At 44.9% G+C, this 27,949-nt stretch overlaps 2 protein-coding genes across 2 annotated transcripts; both read right to left on the bottom strand.

The window, feature by feature from the left end:
* Positions 1-1,779: 1,779 nt before the first annotated feature.
* Positions 1,780-15,024, bottom strand: LOC121848075. Its single transcript, XM_042343140.1, has 11 exons — positions 14,944-15,024; positions 12,467-12,574; positions 11,700-11,741; positions 10,704-10,910; positions 8,921-8,968; positions 7,555-7,628; positions 6,780-6,864; positions 6,238-6,302; positions 5,791-5,855; positions 5,176-5,258; positions 1,780-3,140 (listed from the first exon to the last, which is right to left on the bottom strand). Exons 1-11 carry the CDS (start codon positions 15,022-15,024, stop codon positions 2,508-2,510), a joined length of 1,491 nt encoding a protein of 496 aa, XP_042199074.1. The 3' UTR covers positions 1,780-2,507.
* On the bottom strand, positions 10,843-27,549 carry LOC103188954 (cingulin). The gene is made up of 16 exons (XM_007909156.2): positions 27,343-27,549; positions 26,581-26,678; positions 26,126-26,261; positions 25,174-25,299; positions 24,510-24,635; positions 23,591-23,695; positions 23,088-23,276; positions 22,182-22,420; positions 21,493-21,700; positions 20,777-20,926; positions 20,278-20,353; positions 19,324-19,382; positions 17,727-17,784; positions 15,247-15,364; positions 11,700-11,741; positions 10,843-10,910 (listed from the first exon to the last, which is right to left on the bottom strand). The coding sequence occupies exons 1-13, from the start codon at positions 27,532-27,534 to the stop codon at positions 17,752-17,754; spliced, it is 1,737 nt and encodes a 578-aa protein (XP_007907347.2). The 5' UTR covers positions 27,535-27,549; the 3' UTR covers positions 10,843-10,910; positions 11,700-11,741; positions 15,247-15,364; positions 17,727-17,751.
* Between the last annotated feature and the right edge of the window lie 400 nt (positions 27,550-27,949).

The following is a 27,949-nucleotide window of genomic DNA, read 5'->3' as shown; positions in this document are numbered from 1 at the left end:
ATTAGCTTCAAACTTAGGACAAATTTAAGACCTTTTCACAATTCTGCGCAATCTTAACTTTGAATGTAAAATGGTCTTTCAGGCTGAGACTTGGGAGAATTCCAGGCCATGGGAGCGTCACAGTGCTAGTAAGAGTCTGAGAAGTCTTTAATAAGGAGGAGGGGAAAAAGGGGATTACATCAGGAAAATAAGTGCTTTACAATAAATAGAATCAATATTCCAGCAAAGAAAATGCATATCTGAGCGACACGTCAATATAAAGCTCTTCAAAGTAATAAGAATATTCCATTAAAAAAAAATTCCACAACAAATCTATTGGTTGATAAAGTAAATTAAAAAACAAGGAATCAAGAGGATCGAACATTCACCTGGTCTTCGACTGAAAAACTATCCAGCATGTTTAAATTTGAAAATTTAAAATTGCCGAGAATTGTGGAAAAAGTTTTCATTCAGTTTTCCTCAGTTTTTAGTTTATTTTTTAAAAAAGAACCAGCTCCCACAGGAGCGATTTTTTTTCTCCACAATTCTGTGTGATCTTAAATTTGAAGGCGAGAATGATCCCAGGGGCTAAGACCGGTTGGAATTCCAGGCCTCAAAAGTTGGGCCACATAGGCGTGATTGTCACGAGCACAGACCTCAGTTAAATTTTTAATTAACAGGACAAACAAATTGCCCTGGAATTGCACTTAAAGAAAATACTGCCTCGCTCCTTCCAAATAAATTATCCGTTTCTTTCTGTAGTGAGGTTTAATTTGGATGTGAAGTCTGGTTTATCATTAACCCAAGCAGCTTAAATCTCTAGCCAATCTGCGCCTGATATTTTCTGGAATTAGGTAAGCAGGATGCAGCCCTCCAGAGCGAGAGTGCACATTCCATCCCAACAATCTATCTCTGGAATTTCTATGTGTAGGTGGGATGCATGGAATAATAATTGTTCACTTCAATCCATGACTGTTTGTGGGACACTGCTGTGCGCAATTGGCTGCCGCATTTCGCCCACAAATATGCAGTCAATTCACTTTACAGTCTATTCTGTGAAGCGCTTTGAGACGTCTAGAAGAGGTGAAAAGCGCTATATCAAATGCAAGTATTATTATTATTATTATTAATTCTCACTTTGGTTTGGATAATCTTAAGCACAGTGATGCGTTTCCGCATGTGTCAGACACCCGGCTGGGCAAACACAAAAAATCGGAAAGGAAAACTGTCGTCTTAACAAAAATTACAGGATTAATTGAACAAGCAGGAGGAGTTGGCTCCGAGGGAAATGTGAAGACTATTAGACGCAACAAACACAGTGGCTGTAACGAGATAAGTGGGCATGTGTGGTTGCTTCAATTGCAGTGTCTAATGATCTATTTTACTTGCGAATGGATCAATATCTCTGCTCATTAAACATCTCCATCGTGGCTGGTTGGCTGCCAGATTATCAAGGTCAATTTCACTGGAAATCGTACAATTGTCTCATAATTTCTCACCTTAATGCACTAAGGCAAACCCAACTGTACACAGTGAAGTCCAATGGAAATACACCCAAGGCAACTACGACTGTGTTAGGTGTCAAAATTCTGCTCGTTGGAAGTCTGCGGCACAAAATTCCATTTAGTCCTAGCCTGTAAATCACCTTTGCCTTAAAACATTTATATTTATATAGCGCCTTTCACAATGGGAGGACATGCCAAGCTGCTTCTTGCTTGGCACCCGAGCTAGGGGTGGGAGCCGAATAGAAGACATTTAAATTAAAATTTTAAATTCCGAACTAATTTGGAAGCCAGTTTTCCACATTTTTTTAATAATGAACAGACTTCCAAATTAACCCTGAATTTAAAACCATTTCCACAAGTCCACATTTACCTGGATAACTAGTTTTGAGATAAAAAGGTTTTACACGTTAAGAGGATTTGGGAGCTACTGATTGTGTACATTGTCAATGATCAGAAAAAGGAATGAGACACTTTGGACGTTTACTGGGACGGGTCATTGCGAAAGGCTATGTTTGGTTGTCAGCTATCCCCAACTCGTGTCTCATCCTATCAAAGCAGGAGAGATGATCCTAGAGAAACAAACTGCATTCATAATGGCATAGCATCATAGACCTTTACAGCACAGAAGGATGTCATTCAGCCCATTGCACCCGAGCTGGTTCTCGGTAAGAGCTCTTGCTCCCACAATTTGTAACCATTGTCTAGTCTCCAGCGCACATTTTACACTGAAGTGAAGGATGTATCAGGGGTTAAGGACTGAGACCTGAAAGTTTTGCTCTGAAGTTCAGCTACTAAAACCTCTTTGTAAGAAGGGGCCTGAGCGGCTGATGTATTTGTCCCCGATACACTATTAACACCGATTTGGAAACTGAGTCAATGGATTGAACACACGCTGATCACTAAAATAAAGCGATCTTCTCCATTACAGTGTCATAACAATTCAGAAATTCCGTCCTAAAAACTATAGTGGGGAGGGGGGAATAGTAATTGTTAACAGATTCCACTGGACCCAAATGCTTGTTTTTAAAGACTCTGATTCTCCATTGAAGCACTTGGGGGTGATGCTATTTTTTTATTCATGTTTGACCTGTGTAAATGGAAAGGTCTGGGGGATAAGAGGAGAGAGCATTTGATAGCCGAGGGTATTGCTCTCATCTGTGGCTTCTCATCTTCACTGGGAGTTCCTGAGGCTGGAGATAGGAGATCAGGGGTGGAAGTCCTAGGTATCAGTGCTGGATCTGGAGAGGTTTGCCTGATTGGAGATGGAGTCCTGATCTCTGTCAAAGTCCCCTCGTGTGACCTGGTCTCTTTAGGAGGTGATTGACTAGTTGAAGTTATGCTGTAGCAAACCTCTGGCTGGTGAATGCTCCCAGAATCAACAGTTCCTCTGTCAGGCAAATTTTGGGTGTGTAAGCCAATGCACCCTTGCTCACCTCTCAGTCTGGGAGATATGGTAACATTGTCCCTTCTCACTGGGGAAGGATCATTGCCTCTTCTGTTAAAAGGTTTAAACTCCTGAAATGAAGGCGTTCCACTTGGGTTTGAGGGCGGGCTGTTGGAAAGGGCTGGGACACTCTCAGTGTCCGACGTGACAACAAAGGCATTTTCCCTCAGGAATCCTACGCTTCCAATGTCCTCATGAGTCACGGAAGTCACCTACAATAAAATTGTACAGGTTGTTTAGAACACAAGGAGTTCAAACTCTCTGGGACATTATCCTGCATGAGGGGTGCTACCTAAATGCAAGTTGTTGTTGTTACTGTTTACAAATTCTGATTAAACCTCGGCAGACAGGGTGTCCTTGAGTCCGAAGTTGGTAAAAACCTTGTGTTTGATATGACACCTTTAACGTTGGAAAATATTCTCAAAGTGCTTCACAGGATTCACTGTGTATTTTGCAAGCGATTGAGTGTTGCCGGTACACCATTAAGTAGCATATAGTTGCACCACGTTATGCCATACTTTGGTATTATTGCAGCTCTGTTTATAGTCTGTCATGCTATGATATAGGTGCAAAGCTAAGGTTGTTCAGTGGACAGAGGGTTAAGCTCATAACCTTCTACTTCATCTGCTCACCAGTCTGTAAGAATTACAAAAGTTCAGTTCTAAAGTTATATGTGAGGAGCATTGGATGTGAGTGTGAAAACAAGCCTCAATAAAAGTGCAGATGAAGTGCTGTCGGAGAAGGACAAGGCAATCTGGCCGGCTGCGCGGTCAATTCACTCGACTGTGAATGTCACTGCGCAGCGAGCAGCCAGCCAGCCAGCCTCGTGCTCTGGCCTCCCTCTGGACCTCACTCCGCAGCTCTGTGTGGGTGGAATACCGAGGCTGAACTCCTCAGATCATGGCAGATGGCGAGGTGTTCACCCGTGGATCACAAATCTTTTCAGCACAGGTTAAGGTCATTCAGCCCTTCGTGTCTGTGCCAGCTCCTTGGCATAGCCTTAAATCTGTAGGACCACTTCATCTTAAACTTCTAAGATCGTGGAAGGTTCTTTAATTCTGTTATAGTTTTGCAGAAGGCATTGTTTCTTTTTAACAACCGGCTTCCAAATTAAGCCTGAGTTTAAGAATTTGTTTTGAAAAAAAAGCATCCAGGAACTTAGGGAGAAACGACGTAAAAAGGAGAGCTGGGGAGAATAAACGGAAGAAAAAAAGACGGGCGAGGAGGTGTGGCGATTAAGCAGTGTGGAACATCAGAAAGGTCGAGGAGGTGAGCTGTCAGATATGAGCACTGAAAGGCCTGGAGTGCCTTCGGGAGTCGGTCAACCGTGGAAGCTTCCTAATGACATTTGATAGCGAGTGGGTGGATTAATGAGGAAACAACCCAGGAACGGACAGATCATATTTGCTAATGGGGCCTGGATGCCTCATTCGTTCAATGGGATCTGCATAAATCAGGAAGTCAGGTGTTTTTAGGCATTTAAAATAGGAGGCATTTGAATCCACGTCTATCGCTCTGCCAGCACACTGTCTCAGAGGGGACCTATGCGCTGATCCCAAAGACTTTGAAATGCAACACAACGCCAGGATTCACACAGAAGCATCAGATTTGCTTCAAACAGCTGTTGCTACAAAGCTCTCAGCAGACTCAATAACACAAAGTGTTGGCTGGATAATTATCACCAGTATCACAGGCACTGTTTACTGGTGGTTCATATACCACCCAGTGTCAGACTGGCTCAGTCAGTAGCAATCTCATCTCTCAGTCAGAAGGTTGTGGGTAAGTCCCCACATCGGGACTTTGAACTCACACTCTAGTCAATACTGGGGCAGCCCTGCATTGTCAGAGGTTTAGCTCAGACGTTAAAAATTCCTTGGCACTATTCAACTTTTCTCCTGTCTCTTAATCAAAACGGTCATTCACTTCATGGCTGTTTGTGGGATTTTTGCTGCGCACAAATAGGCTGCCACATTTGCCTACAAAATGCCAAGTAAACCTTGTGAAGTACTTTGTGAGATGTCTAGAGTGGATGATGTGATAAGGCGCTACATTAAATTAAATGTAAGGAATATTATTATTGTTCTTAAATACGTGGTTCCAGGATCATTGTGGCCCACTTCTTTCTCCTGTGGATTCCCTAGAGACACGTTACCTGTTTCCAGGGTTGCCTGGCTCAATCTGTAGCAATCTGGCCCAAACCTAACAACAATAATTCATTTACAATCCCGGATTGTGAGTTTCTCTTGCCTTCTTAGGGTCTTGCATCTCATCCAATGATTTCTGGGCTTCCTCTCTCACCTCCTGAAGCACGGCATTTCTGGCAACAGGATCTGTAAAATAAAGAGAGGTGTTGGAAAGACACCGGCAAGTCAGGAATGAGAAAAAAATTGCAACAAAAAAGAACAAGGCTAAAAAGAGTGAGGAGAGACAGAGGGTAAGGTAATCCGCTGGTGGTAAAACAAATAACCCAAGGGACCTTCCCATTGTAAACTCGCACAAGAGTGAGGTAAAGGTATCAACCAGCAGAGAACGTAAGAGAGACAGCGTAAGAGAAAGGCAAAGAGAGAGAAACTATAGCATATTTCACATCAAACAACGTCTCCATATGGCCATGAAGGGAGAAACAAGCCAAGAAAAATTGGGCAAGGAAGAACGTGAAAGGCAAAAATAGGAGTAAGCAGGAATGGTATGGGGTAGTTAAAAAAAAGTAGAAGCTACGATGGGCGCTTTCTCGACCGAGAAAACCAGCGTTCAAATCCCATCTCGTCTGGCATTTTATGGTTGAGAAGAGGACAGGGATCAGTCAGTCTCATTCAAACCAGGGAACGAATAGCAACCCGCAACAGATCAGAAAGACGGTACCTTGTGCCTTGGCACTCGTTCCTTGCACAAAACTGTCACAGTGACTACATTTCTGAGGAGGGTAACTGAAAGAGTGAGAAGCATGGAGTTAGTTGGCTGTGGGTTCACTGAGCAACACATCCCAATGCCTCGCAGAGTGAGGTTCCACTAGTATCAAATGCAAGTGAGCTCAAAGTCCAGAAATGGGGTTCGAAACCCACAATGTTACTTACAAGATAAATCTAAACACAGGAAATAATTTACATTAAAAAAATCCTAAGACACATTGGGATGAAGAAGGCTCTTTGGCCCATTTGAACTCATTCTTCCAGAATAGCAACCCATCTTTCTGTTACACCATCAAGTTGAAATGAGTCCAGCATCCTGGATTTAAGCCAGTTGTTTTGAAGCATTAGCTCATTAGCACATTCTTTCCTGGGTAATGTGCTTCAAATCACACAATCATACCTCTGCAACTTCTGCACCTCTTCCCCTGGCCCCTTCTTTTCTCCTAATAAGTCCATCTCTGCAAGCTACAAAACAACAAAGAGCCCGGTGATAAAACATTCAACAGCAGCAAAGGCCACAAAAGACTTCCGGCAAATCATCTGAGCAACATTCACCACGTCTTTCACCAAATAATAATAATTTGGTCAATCCACGACTGTTTGTGGGACGCTGCTGTGTGCAATTGGCTGCCATGTTTGCCCACAAAATATACAGTCGATTCACTTTACAGTATACTCTTAAAGTGCTTTGAGATGTCTCAACAGTGTGATAAGGCGCAATATCAAATGCAAGGATAATTATTATTATTATTATTATTTTTATTATTATTATTATATCCTCCTATTCCCGCTTTAAATAAAATCTCTGCCTGGTTTCATTTGACATAAATATTCAGAGTTAGACTGCCTGAAGCCATTTTAAACCCATTTAAAGGAGATTTCTCCCCTCACCCCATGACTTCTCCCTTTTATTTTGAAAAAAACACTAAAAGTAAAACGAACCCTCATTTCTAATGAAGAGATTTGAATTTCCAGTTCTGTCTTTTCCGTTTCTCGAAGTCTTTCCAGACGCCTCATCTCCTGTTCCCTGCAGTCAAAAAAAACAGAGGCTTGAGATAACACAGTGACCAGAAACATGGGAGTCACAGTAAGATGAATCTTGACAGAAGTGGGAATTACACTCCGATACTCCCGGGAGCTCACCGGTTGTTATGACCCACACTGAGTTTCCTGTAGGACTCAATATTTTTAAATCCTAACATCCTCTCTGTTGCGACCACTGAATTTGCGTCCTATTACAGAATACCTTAGATACAGCAATATATCCTAACGGATTCCCCTTCCCCTTCCACACCTTTCTGGTGCTTCTACAGATCTCCAAGGGCAAAGTCACTGATTGAACAACACAAAACACTCTCACTGCCTGGATAGACACATGTGAAAGACGTTCAGCTAAACTTCCCTCCAAATTTCCTTTTCATTCCTTGAACTCCCAGTTTTGCCTGAATTGGAATTCTGCCAATATTCACAATGATCCCCTGTTCTTGATTTGCAATTCACAAAACTAACAGTAATATTACTATAAAACACTTCCTCCAACTGAGTGATTCAGAGAACAGGCCCAGAGACCGATTTATGATAAATCTTTTTTTTAAATAAAAAATGATATTCGTAAAAACAAACACTCATCTCAGTCTAAACCTTCCCTACGAATCCTTCTATGTTCAAGAAAATCACCACAGTGTCTTGCTGCATCCTTCTCTGCAAATCTACTTACTTCTCCAGTACATCCTGTTGTAGCAAAGTGACCAGCTCTTCCAGCCTCTGTTTCTCGGAGCTACATTCGGTGTACTGTGGGAAAATAATAGGTGGTTAGCTTGCGAGATTAGCTCTGACATTGTCAAAGTTGGGTTAAATGCAAGATGGACCAAATAGAGGTCTTCAAAGTCATGAGGGGATTTGATAGGTTAGAAAGGGAAAAACTGTTTCCACTGGTGGATGTGTCGGTGACTCGAGGTCACAGATTCAAAATAGTACCTAAAAGAAGCAGAGGGGAGGTGAGAAGAAATTTTGTCAGGCAGCGAGTTGTTTGAATCTGGAACATATTGCCTGAAAGGGTGGTGGAGGCAGATTCGATAACTACTTTTAAAAACGCGGTGGACGGGTATTTGAGGGGGACGGGTTTGCAGGGTTATGGGGAAAGGGCTGGGGAGTGGGATTGACATTACATTGCTCTTTTCAAAGAGCCGTACAGACTCGATGGCCAAATGGCCTCTTTTTGTGCTGACGTTTCTATGATTCCCCCCGGCCACGATCCGATGGCAACATTTGTGCACAAAAGCCCTCAAAACAACAGCATACCCGTCGCCGTACTGCTGGAGGCTGTCTATTAGGTTCTGAAATGATCTATGAGGATGTAACTAATCCTTGCAGAATGCAATCTGAATAGCTGAACAAAACTAAGTGCCCAGAATAGTTCTCCCACTCTGTCTCAAAAGCTCCATCTTGCTTTGTTTTAATAAAGTGGCTTTAATCAATGGATCTATTCTAAATCAATCCATTGCCACATCCCTAGACACAGCTAAGGGCTCTCCTTATGGAATTTGTTTTGTTCAGAAACAGGAAGTATTAACGTAACGTTGGCAAGGCCGTGAACCAAGACTATCGGATTCACACGGATGTGGCCCGTACCCATTGTGGCTGCCAAACACGTTAAATGATCGTTCTGTTGGCAAATAGGTATATGTTAGCAACATGCCAAGTCTCCGTCAGGTAGCGAGTGATTTAAGAATAACAATTGCAGGTGCCTTCAGTAAGGGCACTGGTAACAAGAGGGTTTGGCAGCATTCAGAGGTGAAACTCCCCGTTCAGGTATAGCCTGTGGGGACACAAAACCCAAACCATCAAGAAAGAAAGCCTATTAAATGCACAAGGATTAATGTAGCATTAAGGCAGGCTGGTGCTCCTGACCGCATATGTCACAGAGTGTCTCAAGCCTACGCAGTGAGGACCCAGCCTCAGGTGTTAGTTTGGATATCATGCATCGCGTGTACGTGTGTGAGAATGGGGTGCAGGGGCTGTTTTTGCGGGTGCAAGTCCGTGAGAGCAGGCAGGACAAGAGAGGTGATGGAACTTTATCTCACTCTGTACGTGGGCACAATCCCAGCAGCCTTCAGTGAGCTCTTCACCCGCTGATAGTTGGACACAGAGAGAAAACAGATATTTCTTTCGCTTTCAGTAATAAAATGATGCAAGTAACAGAATAAGGGCAATATATATTTGGGGCTTTGTTAGAAATTAGATGCCTCCCATTAATTGATTCCCTGCCCCCCCCATGCCTTTCTCTCCCCCTAATTTCTTACACTGATTTCCTCAAGTTGTTACAATTAACCTCAGTGTCCCTGGGCTACAACAACAAGATTGCATTTATAGAGCGCCTTTCACGTCAGGAGGACGTCCCAAGGCGCTGGACAGTTGGGTCGGGACCCGAGCGGGGGGAAATGGTCAGGGTGAGGGAAGGGAGGGAGAGAGCCTACAGAGAGCCTTCTGACTGAGAGGTGAGATTGCTAAGAACTGAGCCAGGCTGACACCTGATATCTCTCCCCCCACCCCCGTCACCCACATACACATGTTACAGACACTGCAGGCGACATGTAACCCACAAGTAGGAATCTGGACAGGTTATTGAGTATAACATTGTGGGCAAATGACCAAAAGTAGCTCCACGATCAAGAGTATAATCTAATAATAATTCAAGCCACTGATGGAATGCCTGTAACACCAAAACAGCTCACAGTCCCTAAAGGTAATTATGGGGAGAAAATGAACAAAAGTGACAAGAACTCTAATTTGTAGTCATTTTCCATCTGACTTTCCAGACCAGAAACACCTTTGCTAAGGACAGTACATAATCTCATTCCCAAGACGTCGTCTAACATAGGAACTGTGTTCTTTTGCATTCTCATTAGTGTCCAGCAACACCCTAAGTCACACTCTAGGGTCCGCAGAGCCTTGGCTCTTGCCAACCTGAACTTAATGTGGAGTTCTGTATCTCAGTGGTTAGAGCACTCGCCTCGCAAGCGAGAGAACTGGATTTGATTCCTGGTAAGGCGAAACCTTGGGCAACTTTCCTTACTCCACACGCTTCTGTTTACCTAGCAGTAAGTAGGAACCTGCTAGTTAGTTGATTGACAGATCGCTTTTCCGGGGGTAATAATCCGTTCAAAAAAAAATAACAATAATAATAAATTGGTCACTCAATCCAAGACTGTTTCTGGGACACTGCTGTGCGCAATTGGCTGTCCTGTTTTGCCCACAAACTATACAGTCAATTCACTTTACAGTATATTCTGTGAAGAGCATTGAGACGTCTCAACAACAACAACAAGATTTCATTTATAGAGCAACTTTCACGTCGGGAGGACATCCCAAGGCGCTGGGAAGTTGGGTCGGGACCCGAACAGCGGGGAAAAGGTCAGGTCTCAAAGATGTGATAAGGTGCTATATCAAATGCAAGGACTATTATTATTATGATTAATGCTTACTGAATTAGGTATGGAGAGTGAGGAAAAAGTCTGCATTCTGTTCCAGAAACGTGGAAATCTCCATGTGTTGGTGGCATACATATATGCAACTCTGTCTGGTTTGAATGCACTTCAGCATGGTGATGGGTTTCTGAGTGTGTCAAACAACTGGCCAGAAAGAGTCTGTACCCAATGGTGACTCGCTCAGTGAGTTTAAAGAGTAAGAACCATAGGCTGTTATAGCCATAGCCAGCAGCTAATCTCAAACAGATGCAAAGCAATGTTACACAATGTTCTTCTGTTAGACGACTGCTTGAAATCTCACGTATTGTGTCCTAGCCTTAGTGAGGGGGTGGGAGGGGGACGGGGGAAGACGGTACAATTGGTGTCAAGTTCAAAGTACCTCCCCTCGAGCCAGAGACACACTTTGACTTCTACGCTTGGAGGTCGCTGAAATCTCCTCTGGGTGGATGCTGACCTGATCCCTGGCAGACTCCAGTTCCTGGTTCTGTTCTTCCAGCTCACTGTTCCTCACGTGAAGCATGTCCCAAACCTTCTCCAACTCTTCTCGTACTTGAAACAGGTCATTATCCACTTCTTCCAGAGACGCCTGCAAAGACACCGATTCTGATCAGAAGAACTTCACCATTAGTTACAGCATGGTTTTACATCTGGGTAATCCTGCGCGCTCCATGTATTGGGAAGATTGCACCAAACTTTAGGAACCATATACTGTCGTAGCCTTAGAGATTGTTCAGTGACAATTTACTAAGTTATTATCTATACTAATAAAGGCGAAATGTCTGTCTGTGCGTCTGTCCAACAATAACGCCTTAACCGACTGACGTAGAGAGATGATTTATACCTCATCGGAAAGGTCTTGCATGGGGGAGTGTCATGAGTCCTCCCAATCAGGAGTACTACAAAACCAGGAGTACCCCCAAAAGGATATGTGTGCAAATTTCAATAGCACATTTTCTTAACCTTAAGGGCTAAAGATGCCTAAGAAGCCAAGATCAAACCGTTCAAGGACAAATAAAAATGCCAGACGAACCAAAGAAGGCCGATTAAATAAAACTGGTTGCAAGAGTTGCTACAATGGGTACAACTAGTTAATAATAATAACAATAATAACAATCTTTGCATTTGACATAGCACCTTTCACTTCAAGAGAATGTCTCAAAGCGCTTGATGGGATTTATTGTAAATTATGTATTTCATAGGTGAATGCGACAGCCAATTTGCACCCAAAACGTCCCACAAACAGCCATTAAGCGGCTGATCAATTTTATCTGGGATTATTGGCAGACCTCAGTTCAACATTGCATCCAACATTGCAGCACACCCCCAGCACTGTGCTGGAGTGTCAGCCTACACTGTGAGCTCAAAATTCAGCTACCTTGAATTCTCCTGGCTTGTTCACCTTGGCTTCTTCCAGTTCCTAGATTAAAGAAGATATATCAGAATTAAAAGAAAAAACGCAATTAGCCTGACAAGATCCTTGAATCAGCAGCTGCTCCCATCAATGTTTTACCCCTTAAAAGGTTTCCTACAAAATGCGCTTAAAATAGACCTATCACCTATCACTGAGCTCCCAGTCAGATCAGAACAGCTTAATAATGTCCTCCTCATGTGAAAGGCGTAATATCAAATGTAAGAATTATTATATAATTATTATTAGAATTATGTACATGTGTATTCTGTGATTATATGTAAACCATATGTAAGGCAACAGCCCTTATTTATGCAATTAACAAATACTTTTAATTACATAGAGAAATATACAACACAGAAGGAAGAAGGCCATTCAGCTCATTATTTTGTGTTGGTATCTGTCCACCCTAATCCCAGTTCCCTGCTCTTTCCCCATAGCCATAGCCTCTAATTCCCTTTCTCAAGAGTACCTGAGCTTGGTCTAAATTCTTTCTGAAACGCCCCCTTCATCTCTGCTCAAACAGCCGCCACCTCTCCTAACGGCAAATCATTCCACACCCTGATAAACCTCTGTGAAAAGCTGCAATCCAAACCGCTCTTTTTACACTCCGCCACTCACTGTTTTAAGCCCAATTAAAGGCAACTCGGATTATCTCTGTACACGTGCTTTGCTCATGACCCCACGTGTACATTTCAGGCTAAACTCCAGACGGGTCAAATTTAGGGACCGACTTCATGTGATTTCAGCAACAAGGAACGGCTTGGAACAGAGAGTTGCTTCTGGTGAATGCTTATCCCGAACTCCCACATCACGCTCTTCATCTCTAAAGGTAAAAACCGCTGTTGACAGCAACAAACTGTTCACATGCCACACCGATTAGATTCTCGTCCCGAGAAGCGCACGGAGCCCCGATCAATAAGTGCGATTCCACTCAACGTGTAACCACTGACCCCTGGCAGTCAGCAGAGGATCGATTGTCCTACGATTGGAACTCCCTCGGCTCCGCAGGTTGGTTTCAAACGTCTAGGCTATTGAACTGCTCTATTGAATTGTGATTAAGAACTAGCCTTTTCCCACTCCTGAAACAAACCTGACAAAGGCTGACAAACCCTTTTTTATTCTAATAGCATCTCGAAAGCACTTCACAGGGAAGTGTAGTGAGTGTGTATTTGTAGGTGTAAGAGGCAGCCAATTTGCACAAGGCAATGTGCTGCAAATAGTCAAGAAGTGATGGACCTATTTTTATTTGATGGGGTGGGGAAAAATTGATCAGTAGAGGCTTCTAACCATTCGAGTAGTATAAAGCATTAACGCATTTAAAAATGAACTTAATGCATACATGAGGGCGAAGGGAAGAGAGGGATATAGGAAAGGCAATTAGGTGGCTCATGTGCAGTAAATGCTGGGCTGATTAACCTGTTTGTGCTGTAACAATCCATGCAAGTGATGTAGTGATTATTTGCACACCAGGCAAGGATAAGTATCTCAGTTCCCAATACTGGAAGTTCTAACACTCTTGTGTTCTGCGAACTGCCATTAGTGAGGGATGTAACCAGTTTTTTTGAACTCTTGACACTCAATTGGAGTAAGGGTCTCAATCAGTATGAGAATCTTTAAAGTAAGCTGTCTGATTGATAATTTACTTGGAGTGGTTTACAAAACCGTGTTTAGTTAACAGAATTATTGAGACAAGGTAATTGATGTGCACCAGTCTATTTATTTCTTTATTGGTACAGACTTTCTGTTTGAAGATAGTGGAAATCCTATTCGTTTTTATGGACAACATTAGATTCACGTTTTCGGGTAGTTTACGGGTGCGTGAAGCTGGGAAGAAAAGGAACTAGAATTCAATTCAATACAAGTCATTTGCCAATGTAACACTCACAACAACAAGATTCCATTTATAGAGCGCCTTTCACGTCAGGAGGACGTCCCAAGGCGCTGCACAGTTGGGTCATGACCCGAGCAGGGGGAAATGGTCAGGGTGAGGGGAGGGAAGGGAGGGAGAGAGGAGGGGGGAAATGGTCAGGGTGAGGGAAGGGAAGGGAGGGAGCGAGGAGGAGGAAGAGAGTCGAGAGGGGAGCTGAAGGCACGGTCAAAGAGAAAGGTTTTGAGACCGGCCTTGAAGGAGGAAAGGGAGGAAGCAAGGCGAAGGCACTGGGGGATGGAGTTCCAGAGCCTCGGGGCTGAGAGGCTGAAGGCCCGACCACCGATAGTAGGGCGGTTGGGGCGGGGGACGTGGAGCAGACCGGAGCCAGAGGAACGGAGGGTACGGGCAGGTAGGTAGGTAGTGTATTAGCATTGTGGCAGGACAAGGCTTTACGTCTAACATTCCCCACTGTGTGGGCTTTAATATGATCCATGTACGATGCAGGGGAGTGTAAATCTAAGCATCCTTCCCGCTTTTCCCAAGAGGTCACTGAAAATTAGTAGGGAGAGGAGGCGTGGGAGAGGGAAGAATATGTATGTAATAATCCTTGCATTTGATATAGCGCAAGGCATCTTAATCCATTTATAGGATCTACTGTGAAGTATAGTGACTGTGTATTTGCAGGGCAACGAGGCAGACAATGCGGGGCTTGAACCCACAACAACAACAAAATTACATTTGTATAGCGCCTTTCACGTCGGGAGGATGTCCCAAGGGGCTGGACAGACAGAGAACCGTCTGATTCAAAGACAAGAGTGCTATAAACTGAGCCAGCCTGATATATAGTATGAAAGAGCAAGGAGCAAGAGATAAGAGATAGCGAGAGAGAGCTTGAAGTACAAGGTCATTGAAAACCAGCTGCAAACATAACTGACCAGTGGATGTAGCTTATCGGGGTGTGTGGGGGGAGGTTGAGGTGGCAGTTCGCAGTCTGCTGCACAGAGTTAGGTGTCATGTTGTGTAAGGGACCTGCAGGAGACTTGAGCAGCAATCAATAATTATCCAGATTACTGTTTGCCAAGGGTTATGTCAAAAGTTTCTCATTCACACTAGATAAGGTCCCATGTTCTGCTGTGCACTAACGTCGAGCCTGCAAGGCAGCTGTCAAATCCCATTAACGGCTTTGGTCCTCAGAGTTAACGCTCTTTGTTATATTACAGCTATGAAAAGTAACCTGTGGACGGCACGTGCTGGGAGTCACTCAGTCCCACCAACCCTCTTAATAATGGCACCCAGCTTTATTGCAGGAACTAATTCTATGCCCCGGGATCTCCTTACCTCTCCAACCCGCTTACACCCCAACCCATTATCCGCTCGGCTGGCTCCGGCCTCCTGCATGTCCCTCATGCCCTTCTCCATTCCACTATCGGTGGCCGGGCTTTCAGCCACTACGCCCCGAAACTCTGGAAAGCCCTCCCTCGATCCCTCCACCTTGCCCTACCCTTAGGTCGTGCCTGAAGATCGTCCTCTTCGACCGTCCTTTTGTTTTATAAAGCCGTGACGCGCCCGCTCGCTCGCTCGCTCCTGCTCAACGCAATGCAGCTGCTAAACGTGGACCAGGCTTCTGGTGGCCCCACTCACCTCTCTGAGAGCCTTGGTTATCTCTTGCTGCTGTCGGTGCTGAGTCTTGGCGTCCCTGAGTTCTTCCTGAAGCGCGGATACCTGGGACAGCAGCTCCTCAACCAAAGGTGACGGCAGGCTGGAAGAAGCAACAGTAAAGGGACACTGGGTTGACACACTACGGCAGTTTCGTCAACAGCAAGAACTCATTCGTGGAGGAAAGGGAAAAAAAGTCAGAGAGCGATTCGGGAGGGGTTGGGAGGGGTTGCAGATAGCATTCCAGTAGGGAGTGGGCAGGGTATTGGAAAGGCCAGCGAGAGAGAGAAAAAGAGAGAGAGAGAAAGAGAATGAGAGACTGAGAGCGCAAGCAAGAAAAAGAGCAAGCGCGAGAGTGGGAGAGCGAGAGTGTGTGTGAGAGAGAGAAAGGTACGGCAGCAATTAAATCGAAAGCGATTACAGCAGAAAATCCCATCCTTTGTAAACAAGCAGTTCGGAACAACGCTACAGCTTGGGTAAAAGCAGCTTGAGACCAACATCACACAGACATTGCTGTCAATAAGGTCTATTATACCACAGGTGTAAGCCACGTGCACAGACACACACTATTCACTGCTTCACTATTCACCCCTCTCGACTCTCTACCCCCTCCTCGCTCCCTCCCTTCCCTCCCCTCACCCTGACCATTTCCCCCCTGCTCGGGTCCTGACCCAACTGTACAGCGCCTTGGGACGTCCTCCTGACGTGAAAGGCGCTCTATAAATGGAATTTTGTTGTTGTTGTTGTTGTTGCTTACGTAAATGACAGCCAATTATTTTCATTAGTTGCTGATTGAATAATTACGGGCAACTGGAATGCCCGCTGTACACATGGTTTACATGTACACAGTGAAACCCCGATACAATGCAAGCACGCTGCAGACCCCAAGTAAAATTACGATACACTTACCACAATATAGTAATAATAATTAATAATGATAATTATTAATAATAACAGGCTTCCTGGGCACAACTTGACACCCACAGAATTGCTGACCAGCAGCCACACTGTTAACACTACTTCTTGTAACGTGGGGTGGGACTCAGTTTATATCGTCTCCATCACCACGTTATAAAACTGAGTTGGACCGTAAGGGCTTTTACATGCTGCAGACAGTCCCCACATTGTACATTAAACAGCAACTGTAGGATCAGGTCATATCTGAGGGTTAGCTGCTGTTTTCCTGATCTGTAACACACCAGAGGTCTGAGACTTCACCTGGTCTCAGTCTCTTTATAACACTTTCTCTTTGAAATTTAAGATCACATAGAATTGGGGAAACTCAGTTCGTAAAATCAGTCTCGATTTCAAAGCAGATTTAAGCAATACAGAAATCCGGCTTTCAATTCAAGACTGAAATTAAAGAAACTCTGATATCGCACGAACCGTCCTTCGACTGAGATGCTAAACCAAGGCTCCGTCTGCCTGTTCAAGTGGACGTTAAAGATCCCATGGCACTATTCGAAAGGAGATTCTCCTAGTGCCATGGCCAACAATCTCCCAAATAATATTGGTCAATCACTTTATGGATGTTTGTGGGACACTGCTGTGTGCAATTAGCTGCTGCATTTCGCCCACAAAATAGGCAGTCAATCCACTTTACCGTATATAAGCCAGAGGGGGTGCAATCTTAAAGGGGGTGAGGAACAGAGGGACCAGGGACCTACTTATATTTCCATATAAGTAAATCTTTGAAGGTGACAGGACAGGTAGATAAAGCTGTTAAAAAAGCATATGGGATACTAGGCTTTACAAATAGAGGCCGTAGAATACAAAAATAAAACACTGGTTAAGCCTCAGCTGGAGACTGTGTTCAGTTCATACTTTAGGAAGGATGTCAAGGCATTGGAAAGGGTGCAAAGGAGATTTACCAGGATAGTACCAGGAATGAGGGACTTCAGTCATCAGGAGAGGCGAGAGAAGCCAGGATTATTCTCCTTGGAGCAGAGAAGGTTAAGAGGAGACTTAATAGAAGTTTTCAAAATTATGAGTGGATTCAATAGGGAGAACACGGAGACACGATTTTCACTGGCGGGTGGGTCGGTAACCCAAGGATACCAATTTAAAATAGTTAAAAGAAACAGGTGAGGAGAATTTTTTTTACACAGCGAGTTGTTCGGATCCGGAACGCATTGCCTGGAAGGGTGGTGGAAGCCGATTCGATAACAACTTTTAAGAGAGAAGTAGATAATTATTTAGGGAGGACAAATTTGCCAGGCTGTGGGGAGAGGGATTGATTTGGATAGTTCTTTTCAAAGAGCCAGCACAGACACGATGGGCTGAATGGCCTCCTTCTGTGCTGTATAATTCTATGATTCTATGATATCCTGTGAAGCACTTTCAGACGTCTCTATGACGTGATAAGGTGCTATATCAAATGCAAGGATTATAATAATAAGAGAGAGATGCTTAAATTCAACAGGTTTCCTCTATTACGCCATTGATTCTGGATTCCTTCTACTCACCCAGGTGAGGAGGAGGTGTCAGACTTCAAAAGATGTCCTGAAAGTGGAGCATCCTTGCCTGGAGAAAGAAAATACTCATCAGTACAACGCAAATAAATAATGCAACACAATACAAAATTACATTTGTGTAGCCCTTTCAGGTCGGGAGGACGTCCCAAAGCCATCAATAAACAACAACAATAACAACTTGCATTTATACAGCGCACCTCAGGCAGTGAAGCATCTCAGAGCGCTTAGAAATGGAGATAATAAGTGCAAGACTTCTTCGAAGGAATTTGGATAATGACAAAAAAGTGGAAACTAAACTGCGAAGCGGAACAAATAGACGCCATGCATTGAAATAAGACGATAATCGGTATACAATTTTGCGCTATTTCTAAATAGATTTCTCTTTTTTTAAAAAAAATCGATCACGTGAAATTGACCTCAATATAACAAGGCTGCCTGCTGGACAGTAAATAATCCACACTGTTTTCAAGAACAGAAAATAGATTAAAAAATTATCGCTTAACACCCCCCCCCACCCCACCCCCACCACTCCGCTCCCGTCCTCTCCCTTCCAGCCACTAACCCAGGCTGCCCACAACAAAGTGAAGGCAGCGCAGCCACCGTTCATCAGGTACGCATGCCATCACTGCGCGACACAGCGGGTCACAGCTCCAATGCACCATCCAATTTGGACCCCTTCCAAGAGTTGGTGCTGCCACTGAGCTCTTCCCCCATTAAAACTCAGCGTCTGCTACCACCTAGTGGCTGAAAATTGACCCTGCGTCCCTGAGGCCGCAAGGAAAAGATTGCGGCATAATGTGGAACTGTGTGTATAGAAACAATTAACGGAACAAATATACTGCAGCCCCCATCTTTGCACTTATCCTTTGTGGTGTTCCATAGGATTGGTACCCAAATGTTCAGACCGAGAAAGCCCAAAGGCTAAACGCCAGCCATAAGCGCAACGTCTGGTCTGCAAAAAGCTACGAGGGAGAAATTCCACCAGAGTCTAGATTTCCTCTAGACGCTCGCTTACAAATTCCGTCTCCACACTCCACAGTAAAATCTTGTAAAACACTTTGAGACGCCTCGCTGACGTGGTGATAAGGCGCTGTACCAAAATGCAAGGATTATTTTGGAGGGGTCCAGGATTTGGCAAGTTCTTAAAACACGGCGTTAATTTTGAAGCCGGGTTCCGCCAGCAGTTTTTGTGTGGTTTTTTTTTAAAAAAACGAAACTACAAAAAAAAAATGACTTCAAAGTTAAGACTGAATGCAACAAATTGCCAAATTCAGGACGTTTCGAAATGTCACAGAAATAAGAGTAAATTTCGCCCCGGGGTGGAATTTCTCTCCATATGTTTTAAAACCCCCAAAATATTGTCTTGTAAATTGTTTAACTCCTCAGAACCAATTTCACACTTCAGTTCAATCACACAGTCCCTTTTGATTTGGGAAAGACATTTACTTAACAAACTTTAATGACTGACCACCACCACCACCACTCCCCACCCCCAAAATATATAAATCAAATATGTATTAAAAATATTTAAAATCATTTAAGATCAAATATCAATCAAATCTAAAAAGAATAGAAAATAGTTCCTTACTTTCCAGCTGTAAGAAGAGGAGCCCTTCCTGTGACACCAAATCCCCTCCATCTGTGTCTCTGGAGGAACATCAGAAAGTTCGGAATGAGAGACATCAGATCAGCCCATCGAGCCCACTCCTACAAACCCACCCTATCATGTACGTCTGCCTCACTCCACACTATCCCGAGAGATCAGTGTGCACAGATATTACCAGAGCTATGGTTGAACCCAGTTATAGTGTGGACTGCGACACTGGGTAATCAACAACTGGAACAGGGTTATCAGGGAAGGTGGTTGAGGTCAGGACACTGGACTCATTTAAGCAGCAGCTTGATGCAGTGATGGGGGGGAGATGGTAGGGTGGGTGTTCTGGAGAGATGAGATCGGATGGGCCAAAGGGCCTTCTTCATCCAAATCAATCTTGCGGTCTTGTCATTTACCTATCCCGAAAACTGCAAAACGTACACCCTGGCCCCATCGCCACGTCAAAACTGCGCGAGGGAAACAGCGCAAATCAAATGCAATCAAAGGTGACCTAACGACCGGAGGTCGGTCATTTTGACTTTGTGCACGACCCACATTTTGAAACTCCGATGAAGCTGGAGGTCCTGCTGCTCACGTGCTCAGAGCTGACGGAAATCGTACCCCATTCTAGCGCTGGTGAGAATTTTATGGATCCCCTCCCCCACCACCGCTGCCATCATCACATTACAACGGGGCTTTAAAAGTAACTTAAGTTAAAACGCTCACTTATTTTCACTCTTCAAACCCTGACTTTCGCCCCCATGCCCCCCTCCCTCGCCCACTCTCAGGAACACAGATTTGACACTACCCCAGGGAGTATTGGTTCACCTCAGTCTGTATCCTCCTATACTGTTCCCGAACAGATACTTATCCTGTTCTTCATTTGTAAGGAATTAATGAACGTCACCACCACTTTTTGACAAAAGGGTTTGGATTCATTCAGCAAACCTGTCACATCCAGCTTCCTGTTCACGAGGGTCCTCTCCATCACTGCGCTCCCTGAACGCTTGTGAAACATTGTCCCCTGTGGAGGAACTCACTATCAGTGAGGAGCCCAGATTACAGATGATTCAACATTGTTCCGGGCTCCTTTAAACTTACCGTACTGCAATGCATTTTAACTGAGAACTGGACGATTTATAACAGTGAGACTTATGTGAATTTTCCTGCATTTCCAAGTTTGCTTAGAATCGGCGTTAGTTCCGCACAGGTTCTAGAAAGTTCTCAGGCAGCCCGGCCCTACTGAACCAGACTTTCAGATAAACCACGCGATCGCTCTGCCACACAGCGCAGCACTACACTCCGAGCCCTGTCTGAGATTGGATCTCAGGGCTCTGAGACCCTGCCCTGCGCGAAGGACGCCATATCAATGCAAATTGTTGTTGTTGTCTGTGAAGGACACAGAGCGCACAGGGTATAAAGGTGAGCAGACATAACTGGCACTTACCTGGTCGGCCTGGCTTGGTTGGTGGAGCTGATGACTGGCGCTCTGTAAGGCTTGCACTTGCCGCTGTAGCTTACACCTCGTGCTCTTCTCCAGCTCCAACTCCTGTTTGCAAGCGTCCAACTCCACACGCACCACAGACAAACTCTCTTGCTGAAAAAAGCCAGATAATAATAATACATGCATTTAATATAGCACTTTATAACATTTCGCCCACAGAATATACTGTGAATTGACTGTATACTTTGTGGGCGAAATGTGGCAGCCAATACAAGCGCAGTACAAAGACAGGGTCAGACACCGAGCAAGGGAGAGGGGGTCATAGGCACTGTCATGAAGGTAGCCTTCAAGACAACTCCCTTCTCTTTTCGAATAATGCCTCAAGATCTTTGACATCCACCTGAGCAGGCAGACGGGACCTCGGTTTAACGTCTCATCCGAAAGACTGCTTCTTGCTCCCTTTCGAAAGCCAATACAGATTCTGCCTGGAATACCACTCCCGGCAGGTAATCCGTATCCTAAACTACTCTGTGTGTGAAAAAGAAATTGTCCTAGCCTCCCCCGCTTGCTTGCTGGTTTGTTAACCATCTTCAATGAATGGACCCATTCCCAGCCATAAACCAGTGGTGCTCCCTGTGAGGAGAGCTTGGTTTCTCCTTTGTTATCTCCATTGGTGACAGACCGTGTTCTACCCCCATTGATGCCAATCAGCCCCGAACCTTCGCGTTGCTTCTCTTGCAGGTCACGGTTGCCAAATGGACCTCATTGGCCTTGGCTTTGAGAGCCACGGCTGCCTCCTGCCACTTCTCCTTCCAGTGCAGCGTCACCTGCTGTTGCTCTAGGGTAACTGCAGCCAACTCCTCCGCCTTCTGCTGTAACTGAGCCTCCAGCCATTTGTTCTGCTCGTTCAGCTGAGCCTGAGAAACTCTGAAAGATCAGGTCTGAACGTGAGCTGGTTATACTTCACCGAATACCATCGGACGCCTGTTTAGTGTGCGTAAAAATATCAGAAAGCTTGGGCCGAGAACATGCCATTCAACCTTTCCTTACTGAATTTTATGGAAACTTACTTCGGGCTAACAAAGGCCACGGTGGTGAGCATTGCTTTTCAAGTGAGGAGTGTGGTGCCGGGTGTATCACTCGCTACAGGTCATTCACTTTATGGCGCTTTGTGGGAAATTGCTGTGTCTAAATTGGCATCCGCTTTTGCCTACAAATGACACAGTCACTACACTTTACAGTGTATCCTGTGAAGTGCTTTGAGACATCCTTGTGATGTGCAAGGCGCTATATCAAATGTAACGATTACTAATATTATTATTACTATTTCTTCCACTCTTGATCCCGTCCAATTCTTCACCGAATGGAACTGAATGGCTTTGTTGTTGCTATTTCCCTCTGTACTTACCGCAGGGCCTCGCAGTCTGCCTTGCAGGTCAGGAGCTCGCTGTCCTGGCTTTGGTTGCTGGTCGTCACCGCGGTAACAAGCATCTCCTTCTCGCTGATCAGCTGGATTCGCTCGGCTTCCAGGGCCTCCATGCGATTGTTCAGGATCTTCTTCTCAGCCTCCAGTTGGTGGAGCTGTTCCTGGCAACTCACCAGCTTCTTCTGGATCTCAGCCATTTCAGAGGAGACCCTCTCGTTTACCTGGAAGGGGAAGGACAGTCACCTAGTCTTACCCTACGATACAATACAATAAAAAATTACATTTGTGTAGCACCTTTCACGTCGGGAAGACAACCCAAGGGGCTGGACAGTCTGAGATTTGGACCCGAGCTGGGTGGTTGGCATCAGGGAGGGCGGAGGGCAGGGAGGGTAAGGAGATACTCGATGTAGTTAAAACACGAAGGAGCAAAGCTTGCAAAGAATGGTGAGCAAATGCTGCCCAAGAATAGCGACCAATAATTTCCATCTATTCCAACAACAATAACTACATCATTACATTTGTATAGCGCCTTTCACGTCGGGAGGATGTCCCAAATCACTGCATAGTGGAGGACTTAGACCCGAGCTGGTTCTCAGGGACAGTGAGCAACACTTTCAATCTATGGTGAGCAAAGCTTCCTGAGAATGGTGAGCAATAGTTCCAGGACAACAGTGACACACGGGTTTATGGTGATAATAAGGAGGCTGAAAGTTTTGTTGATCCTTCCATGCTTCGTCCACAAAATACACAGTCAATCCACTTTACGCTATATTCTGTGAAGCGCTTTGAGACTTCTCAACGACACAATAAGGCGCTATATCAAATGCAAGGATTATTATTAGGCTCAACAGCTAGGCAGGGAAGTGGAATGATAAGCATGGCACGTACCTGTTTAATGGTTGCAAGTTCTTCCTTCAGTAAGACTTTCTCCTGGTCTTTTCTGTTGGCCTGAGATTTGCTGCTCACGAGCTCCACGTGGAGACTGGCTACTTGCTCATCGAAGCCTTCTCTCCCTCGCTGGGCACGCTCCAGCTCCAGGCTCAACAGCTGGACTCTCTGATGTAAATCCAGCTTCTCCTGCACAATGGGGAAGCATCAGCAACACTAAGCATGGGTTTTGCTGGTCTGCATTGGGAGATTCCATTGGCCCTGGCTATCCCAGAGCTAGGGCGGGGGAAACCAGCCAGGGTTCCTGCTCTTCATCCCTCGATGTTCTATGGTGGGATTCTACGGTGTCTACGATTGAAACCAAGTGGAAGGGCACACTGCAAAGCCACACATGAGCATTGCTGAGCACTGGGATTGGGCATATGATACAGACCCTCAGCCATGTGCAGAGGAAAACTACATCCTTTGAGAACCTTCAAGAACCCAACAGAGTGTTTAGTTACCTTGAAGAATCGGTCCTTGTCAGCCACAGCACCCACCAGTTTGGCCTTCAGGTCTTCAACAGCCCCGTCCAATCTTAGTACTTTGGATGACAGTAAATCTCGCTCCTGCAAGGCAAGATGGATAAAAGTGCAAATGTTTTGGAACAAAACGCTTTCCAGTACATTCTTTATTTCCTTTCAGATTAATCTATTGGTGTACAAGGATTCCTCAGGTTGAGGGTTAATTTGTCTACAGACACACGGGCATTACATTTACAGTGAATCTTGTGAATAGCTTTGAGATGTCCTCCAGACTTGAAAGGCGCTGTATTAACCGCAAGGATTATTATTGTAGATTTACCAGGTGTAGTCGTTGTTGTATGTAATTCTCTGCATGTCCAGCAGAGGGAGCTAGTGATGAAGGTAAATAAGAGTATCAAAAGTAACTCATCACGTAAAGAGCTTTGGGACAACACAAATATTAATATCACACAATAATAAGCTGTATGAAATGCAATTATTAGTATATCTCCCAGCACAGTCTCCCGTGGGCCTCCCTCATTAAAGCTACATTAAGATCTGACATAAATCCAATTCGGAGGCTGAGAAGTCGTGACATTTCTAACCACCAAGAACATGAGTAGACTGAAGGCGTCGGTGAGCTTTCAAAGCAGAACAAGGTCTCGGCGGATAAGCCTGCCTGGGATAGCATTCACCAAACCCTGACACCAGCAGTGCACTTAAAGATATTTGGTCACTCAATCCACGACTGTTTGTGGGACGCTGCTGTGTGCAATTGGCTGCCTCGTTTCGCCCACAAAATACAACCAATTCACTTTACAGTATATTCTGTGAAGCACCTTGAGACGTCTCGACGTGACGAGGCGCTACATCAAATGCAAGTAATATTATTATTTTTACTGCCGCAAAACAGAATTACCAAAGTAGCTTCACTGCAGCTGATCCTCAACTCATTCATCTCATTGTGCAGGGAGCCCTGGGCTCGCAGGGAGTCGGTCAGTCTTTGGTTGCTCTCGTTGGTTTTCATGAGGGCCGAACGTTGTGCCTGGAACAGATTGTTAGAAAGGGAAACAAAAGCAATTTCAGTTGGAGCAAAATTATTTCAACTCTGTTTTGTTTAAGGGTTCAAGGATTTCACCTTGTTTCCCCAGCCTTTCCCGTCCCCACCACTGTTCACAAGTTCCACTCATGCAGCACATTTCACGGCGAAAAAAACATCTCGAAGATTGGTTCGAAATAAAGAGATTGTTGTAAAATGTAGGCAAACGAGGCATGGTTGGCTGCACCAACAATGCCCTCCCTACAAGCAACAAGAAGATCAATGGGCAACAGCCTGCTGTGTGTTGATCTCCCTATCCCCTCCGCATCACCATTGACGGCCAAACTTCAGTTACTTCATCCCTAACCTCTGCCCCTCCAACTTATCCCCTCTTTATAATTCTTTAAATCTTCCCTTAAAACCAACGCCTTCGACTGGGTCTATGATGAACAGAGTTTTGACACAATTCTGACGTTGCCAAGCTTGTCACATTGGAGGCAGCTCAGCTGCAAGGAGGATAGTAAGAACTGGGATGTAGACCAACCTCTCTAAAGGTCTTCAACTCTTCAAAGACTTTATCGCGTTCTGCCCCTACACCCACAGCCCAGTCCTGATACACATGGGCGGTGTCTTGTGCAGTCTGGAGCTTCCGTATCAAAGTGGCCTTTCCCTGAAAAAACCCAAAATATGAGGGGGTGGGTTGTGGGGGGGGGGGGGGGGGGGAGACAGAGAGAAAGAAAAAAAAGAAAGGAAGGAAAATACACAACAGAGATTTATATCAAAGTATCTCACTGTATTACAAATGGGCTTGTATATCCAGTAAACTAAAGCAGAAATAAATAAGGCTTTCGTTTTGTTTCACTTCACATCACTGTGCATTGTTTTTCCCACAGGGTCAGTTGTACAGTCTGACAGCGTCTCCCAAGAAACAACGAGTCAGAACCTGCCTGACCGAGTAACTGCCCCACCCTCCCCACCCACTTATTGTTAAAGCTGTGCTTGTTTGCTGCAGCCTCTTTGAGACAATCTATGTTTGGTGAGCGAGGTTTATAGCCAAAATAAACCAAATTCCGTTCCACAACTTGGGTTGCTGTCTCCCCACCCCCAGAATAGCATAGTTTGCCAGCGAGAGCACTACCTGCCAAGCTTCCCTCCCGCTGCTTATCCAGCTAGGACCATTAGGGCTTCGGCTTGCAAGGTTAACAGGAGCTGAGCGGGAAGAGCCCCCACCCTAAATGACTGACCTGCCATTCCAAGGTCTCAAGTCCTGCTGATGAGATAGGCTGGCTGGTGTGTTACCAGCAGAGCTCTGCAACACTGCGCACCCTCCCTGGCCCAGGAGCCTGACTACCTCTTTGGGTAGTTTCTCACGTTTCCCATATCCCATTGTCTCTTTGGAGTCTGCTCATCCTAAAAGAGGTCGGTTGACCACCCCGCCCCATCCCCACCCCCCGCACACACACAAGGAGGAATAAGACGTCAAGTAAAACACTCACTTGTTTCAATAGATCTTCTCCTATTCCTGTCAGGGGGAATGTGTATGTGGGATAGAGCAGCACAGAGGGCCGTCCTTGGTTGATTTGCTCCAGCGAGCATTTTGTTTTGGCCATTTCTTTCTCCAGGTGTAAAATCCTAAACGGAACAAAAATGTCTTCACGCAAAGGGCCAAGATAATATGGGAGTGATTGACTGAGAAGATACGGATACAGAGATACAAGAGATTGAACTGAAACAAGGTAACCTGGGAGATTGGCCAAAAGGATTTGTAGGAAGCATTTGGCTGGTGAGCCTCAAGCCAACTCGCTGGAAATTCACTCTGACTCCAACCTCGTTTTCCACTTCGAATCAAAGTCAAAGCAGACCCTGAGGGATACTGACAAGATTCCTCCTGCTTGTCCATCCAGGACCACCCTACACCTAAAGGCTTTTATAAAATAAAAATCCACCTTACTTCTCCTGCAGCTCTGCTTGGTTTCTCTGATCTTCGCAATACGAGGCTTGGAATAAATCTTTCTCTTCTTCCAACTGCGAGATGGAATTTTCCAGCTGCTAAAAAAAGCAGGAAAGCGTTTGAAACTCTTAAGTGCTGCAGGTAATAATAGAATTGCCTCTGACCCCCATTAAACACTGCGGATTATTGCACAAGAGCTGGGACCAAGGCTAACTCAGAATGATCCTTTCCTTTATTTAGATCACGACTGAAGACTTTCCTCTTTGGTTGTACTTACAGTCAACTCTTCCCCCCCTCCCCAGCTCTGCATCAGGCTCCGTCACTGTTAAGCGCTCCAAGACCCTGAAGGGCACTATGTAAATGCAAATTGTTGTTGATTGTTTATTTGATTTCTAGCTGTCAAATATATTCTCATTAGGCCAACAATCTGGGGGCGGGGGAGGGGGGGGAGTGTGGGGGGAAGAATGAGATTATCGACCTTACAACTATAGAGTTATAGCTGTATAGTTGTAAGGTGGATCGCTTTCCAGAGGTAACGATCCCTCAAGAAAAAATTGGACACTCATTCCATGACAGTGTTATGCACAATTGGCTGTCCCATTTCGCCCACAAAACATTCAGTCAATTCACTTAACAATGTATTCTATGAAGCGCTTTGAGACGTCTCAGAATTATTATTAATAAATGAAATTGGAAATGACGCATTGAATCAACTCAGACTCGCAGTGTGGATCCAAGGAAAGAACGAGGAAATTCACTTGCTTTCTGATTCCAAGAGAGGAGTTCGATCTTTGCCTTGCTCTCTTCCAGCTGATTCTGCCGCTTTTGCAGTTGGTCAGACTGTCCCTCCAAAAGGCTGTGTGCGCCTCGGAGACAATCCATCAGCTGTGCTCTCTTCTTCCCGCTCTCCGACAAGGAGACTTTGAGGTCAACGTCAGAGTGGGCCAAACCCATGCTGCAGGGAGAGGAGCGGAGGGAATCGTCTCTTCGGCAGCGATCCGCAAGCCGAGCCAATGACTGTCGCCTTCTGGCCAAGTTCTGGTCGTACATCTCAAAGTCTCCGTTTGTGAGATCACAACTAGAGCAAAAGAAATATTTGGCTTGATTCCTCATTCGTAACCACACCACAAGTCCCGCCCTTGTCTGCCCTCTTATTATCTAACCAGTTCATCTGAAAACTCAACTCATCTGATGTGATTTGGTCAATATGGCACTTTGAATGGAGTGCCTCTCCCACCTGTCACATCGTTCACGATGGTAAAATCCGTGAAGCTATCCAATTCCATAGCCCAGCTTCGTGGACTTTGCCATTGAGAACAGATTCAGGGGATAGTATAGACTGGATTAAAAAATTACCCCAATATGCACA

This window comes from Callorhinchus milii, unplaced genomic scaffold, assembly GCF_018977255.1.
Source record: "Callorhinchus milii isolate IMCB2004 unplaced genomic scaffold, IMCB_Cmil_1.0 Scaffold22, whole genome shotgun sequence".
NCBI lineage: Eukaryota > Metazoa > Chordata > Chondrichthyes > Chimaeriformes > Callorhinchidae > Callorhinchus > Callorhinchus milii.
Note: the sequence above shows the minus strand (reverse complement) of the source record. Positions and strands in the feature narration are given on the sequence as shown.

Excerpts from the sequence above, each read along its gene's own strand:
- LOC103188954 (XM_007909156.2), bottom strand. The coding sequence starts at position 27,534 with ATGGGTTTGGCCCACTCTGACGTTGACCTCAAAGTCTCCTTGTCGGAG. Across the intron at positions 24,636-25,173 it reads AGTTGAAGACCTTTAGAGAG|GCACAACGTTCGGCCCTCAT; the intron begins GTTGGTCTACAT and ends AATCTGTTCCAG. Across the intron at positions 22,421-23,087 it reads AACTTGCAACCATTAAACAG|GTAAACGAGAGGGTCTCCTC; the intron begins GTACGTGCCATG and ends TTCCCCTTCCAG.
- LOC121848075 (XM_042343140.1), bottom strand. The coding sequence starts at position 15,024 with ATGGAGAAGGGCATGAGGGACATGCAGGAGGCCGGAGCCAGCCGAGCG. Across the intron at positions 10,911-11,699 it reads ACAAGCCAGGAGAATTCAAG|GCGTCTCTGGAAGAAGTGGA; the intron begins GTAGCTGAATTT and ends GTGTCTTTGCAG. Across the intron at positions 5,259-5,790 it reads AACGAGTGCCAAGGCACAAG|ATCCTGTTGCCAGAAATGCC; the intron begins GTACCGTCTTTC and ends TTTATTTTACAG.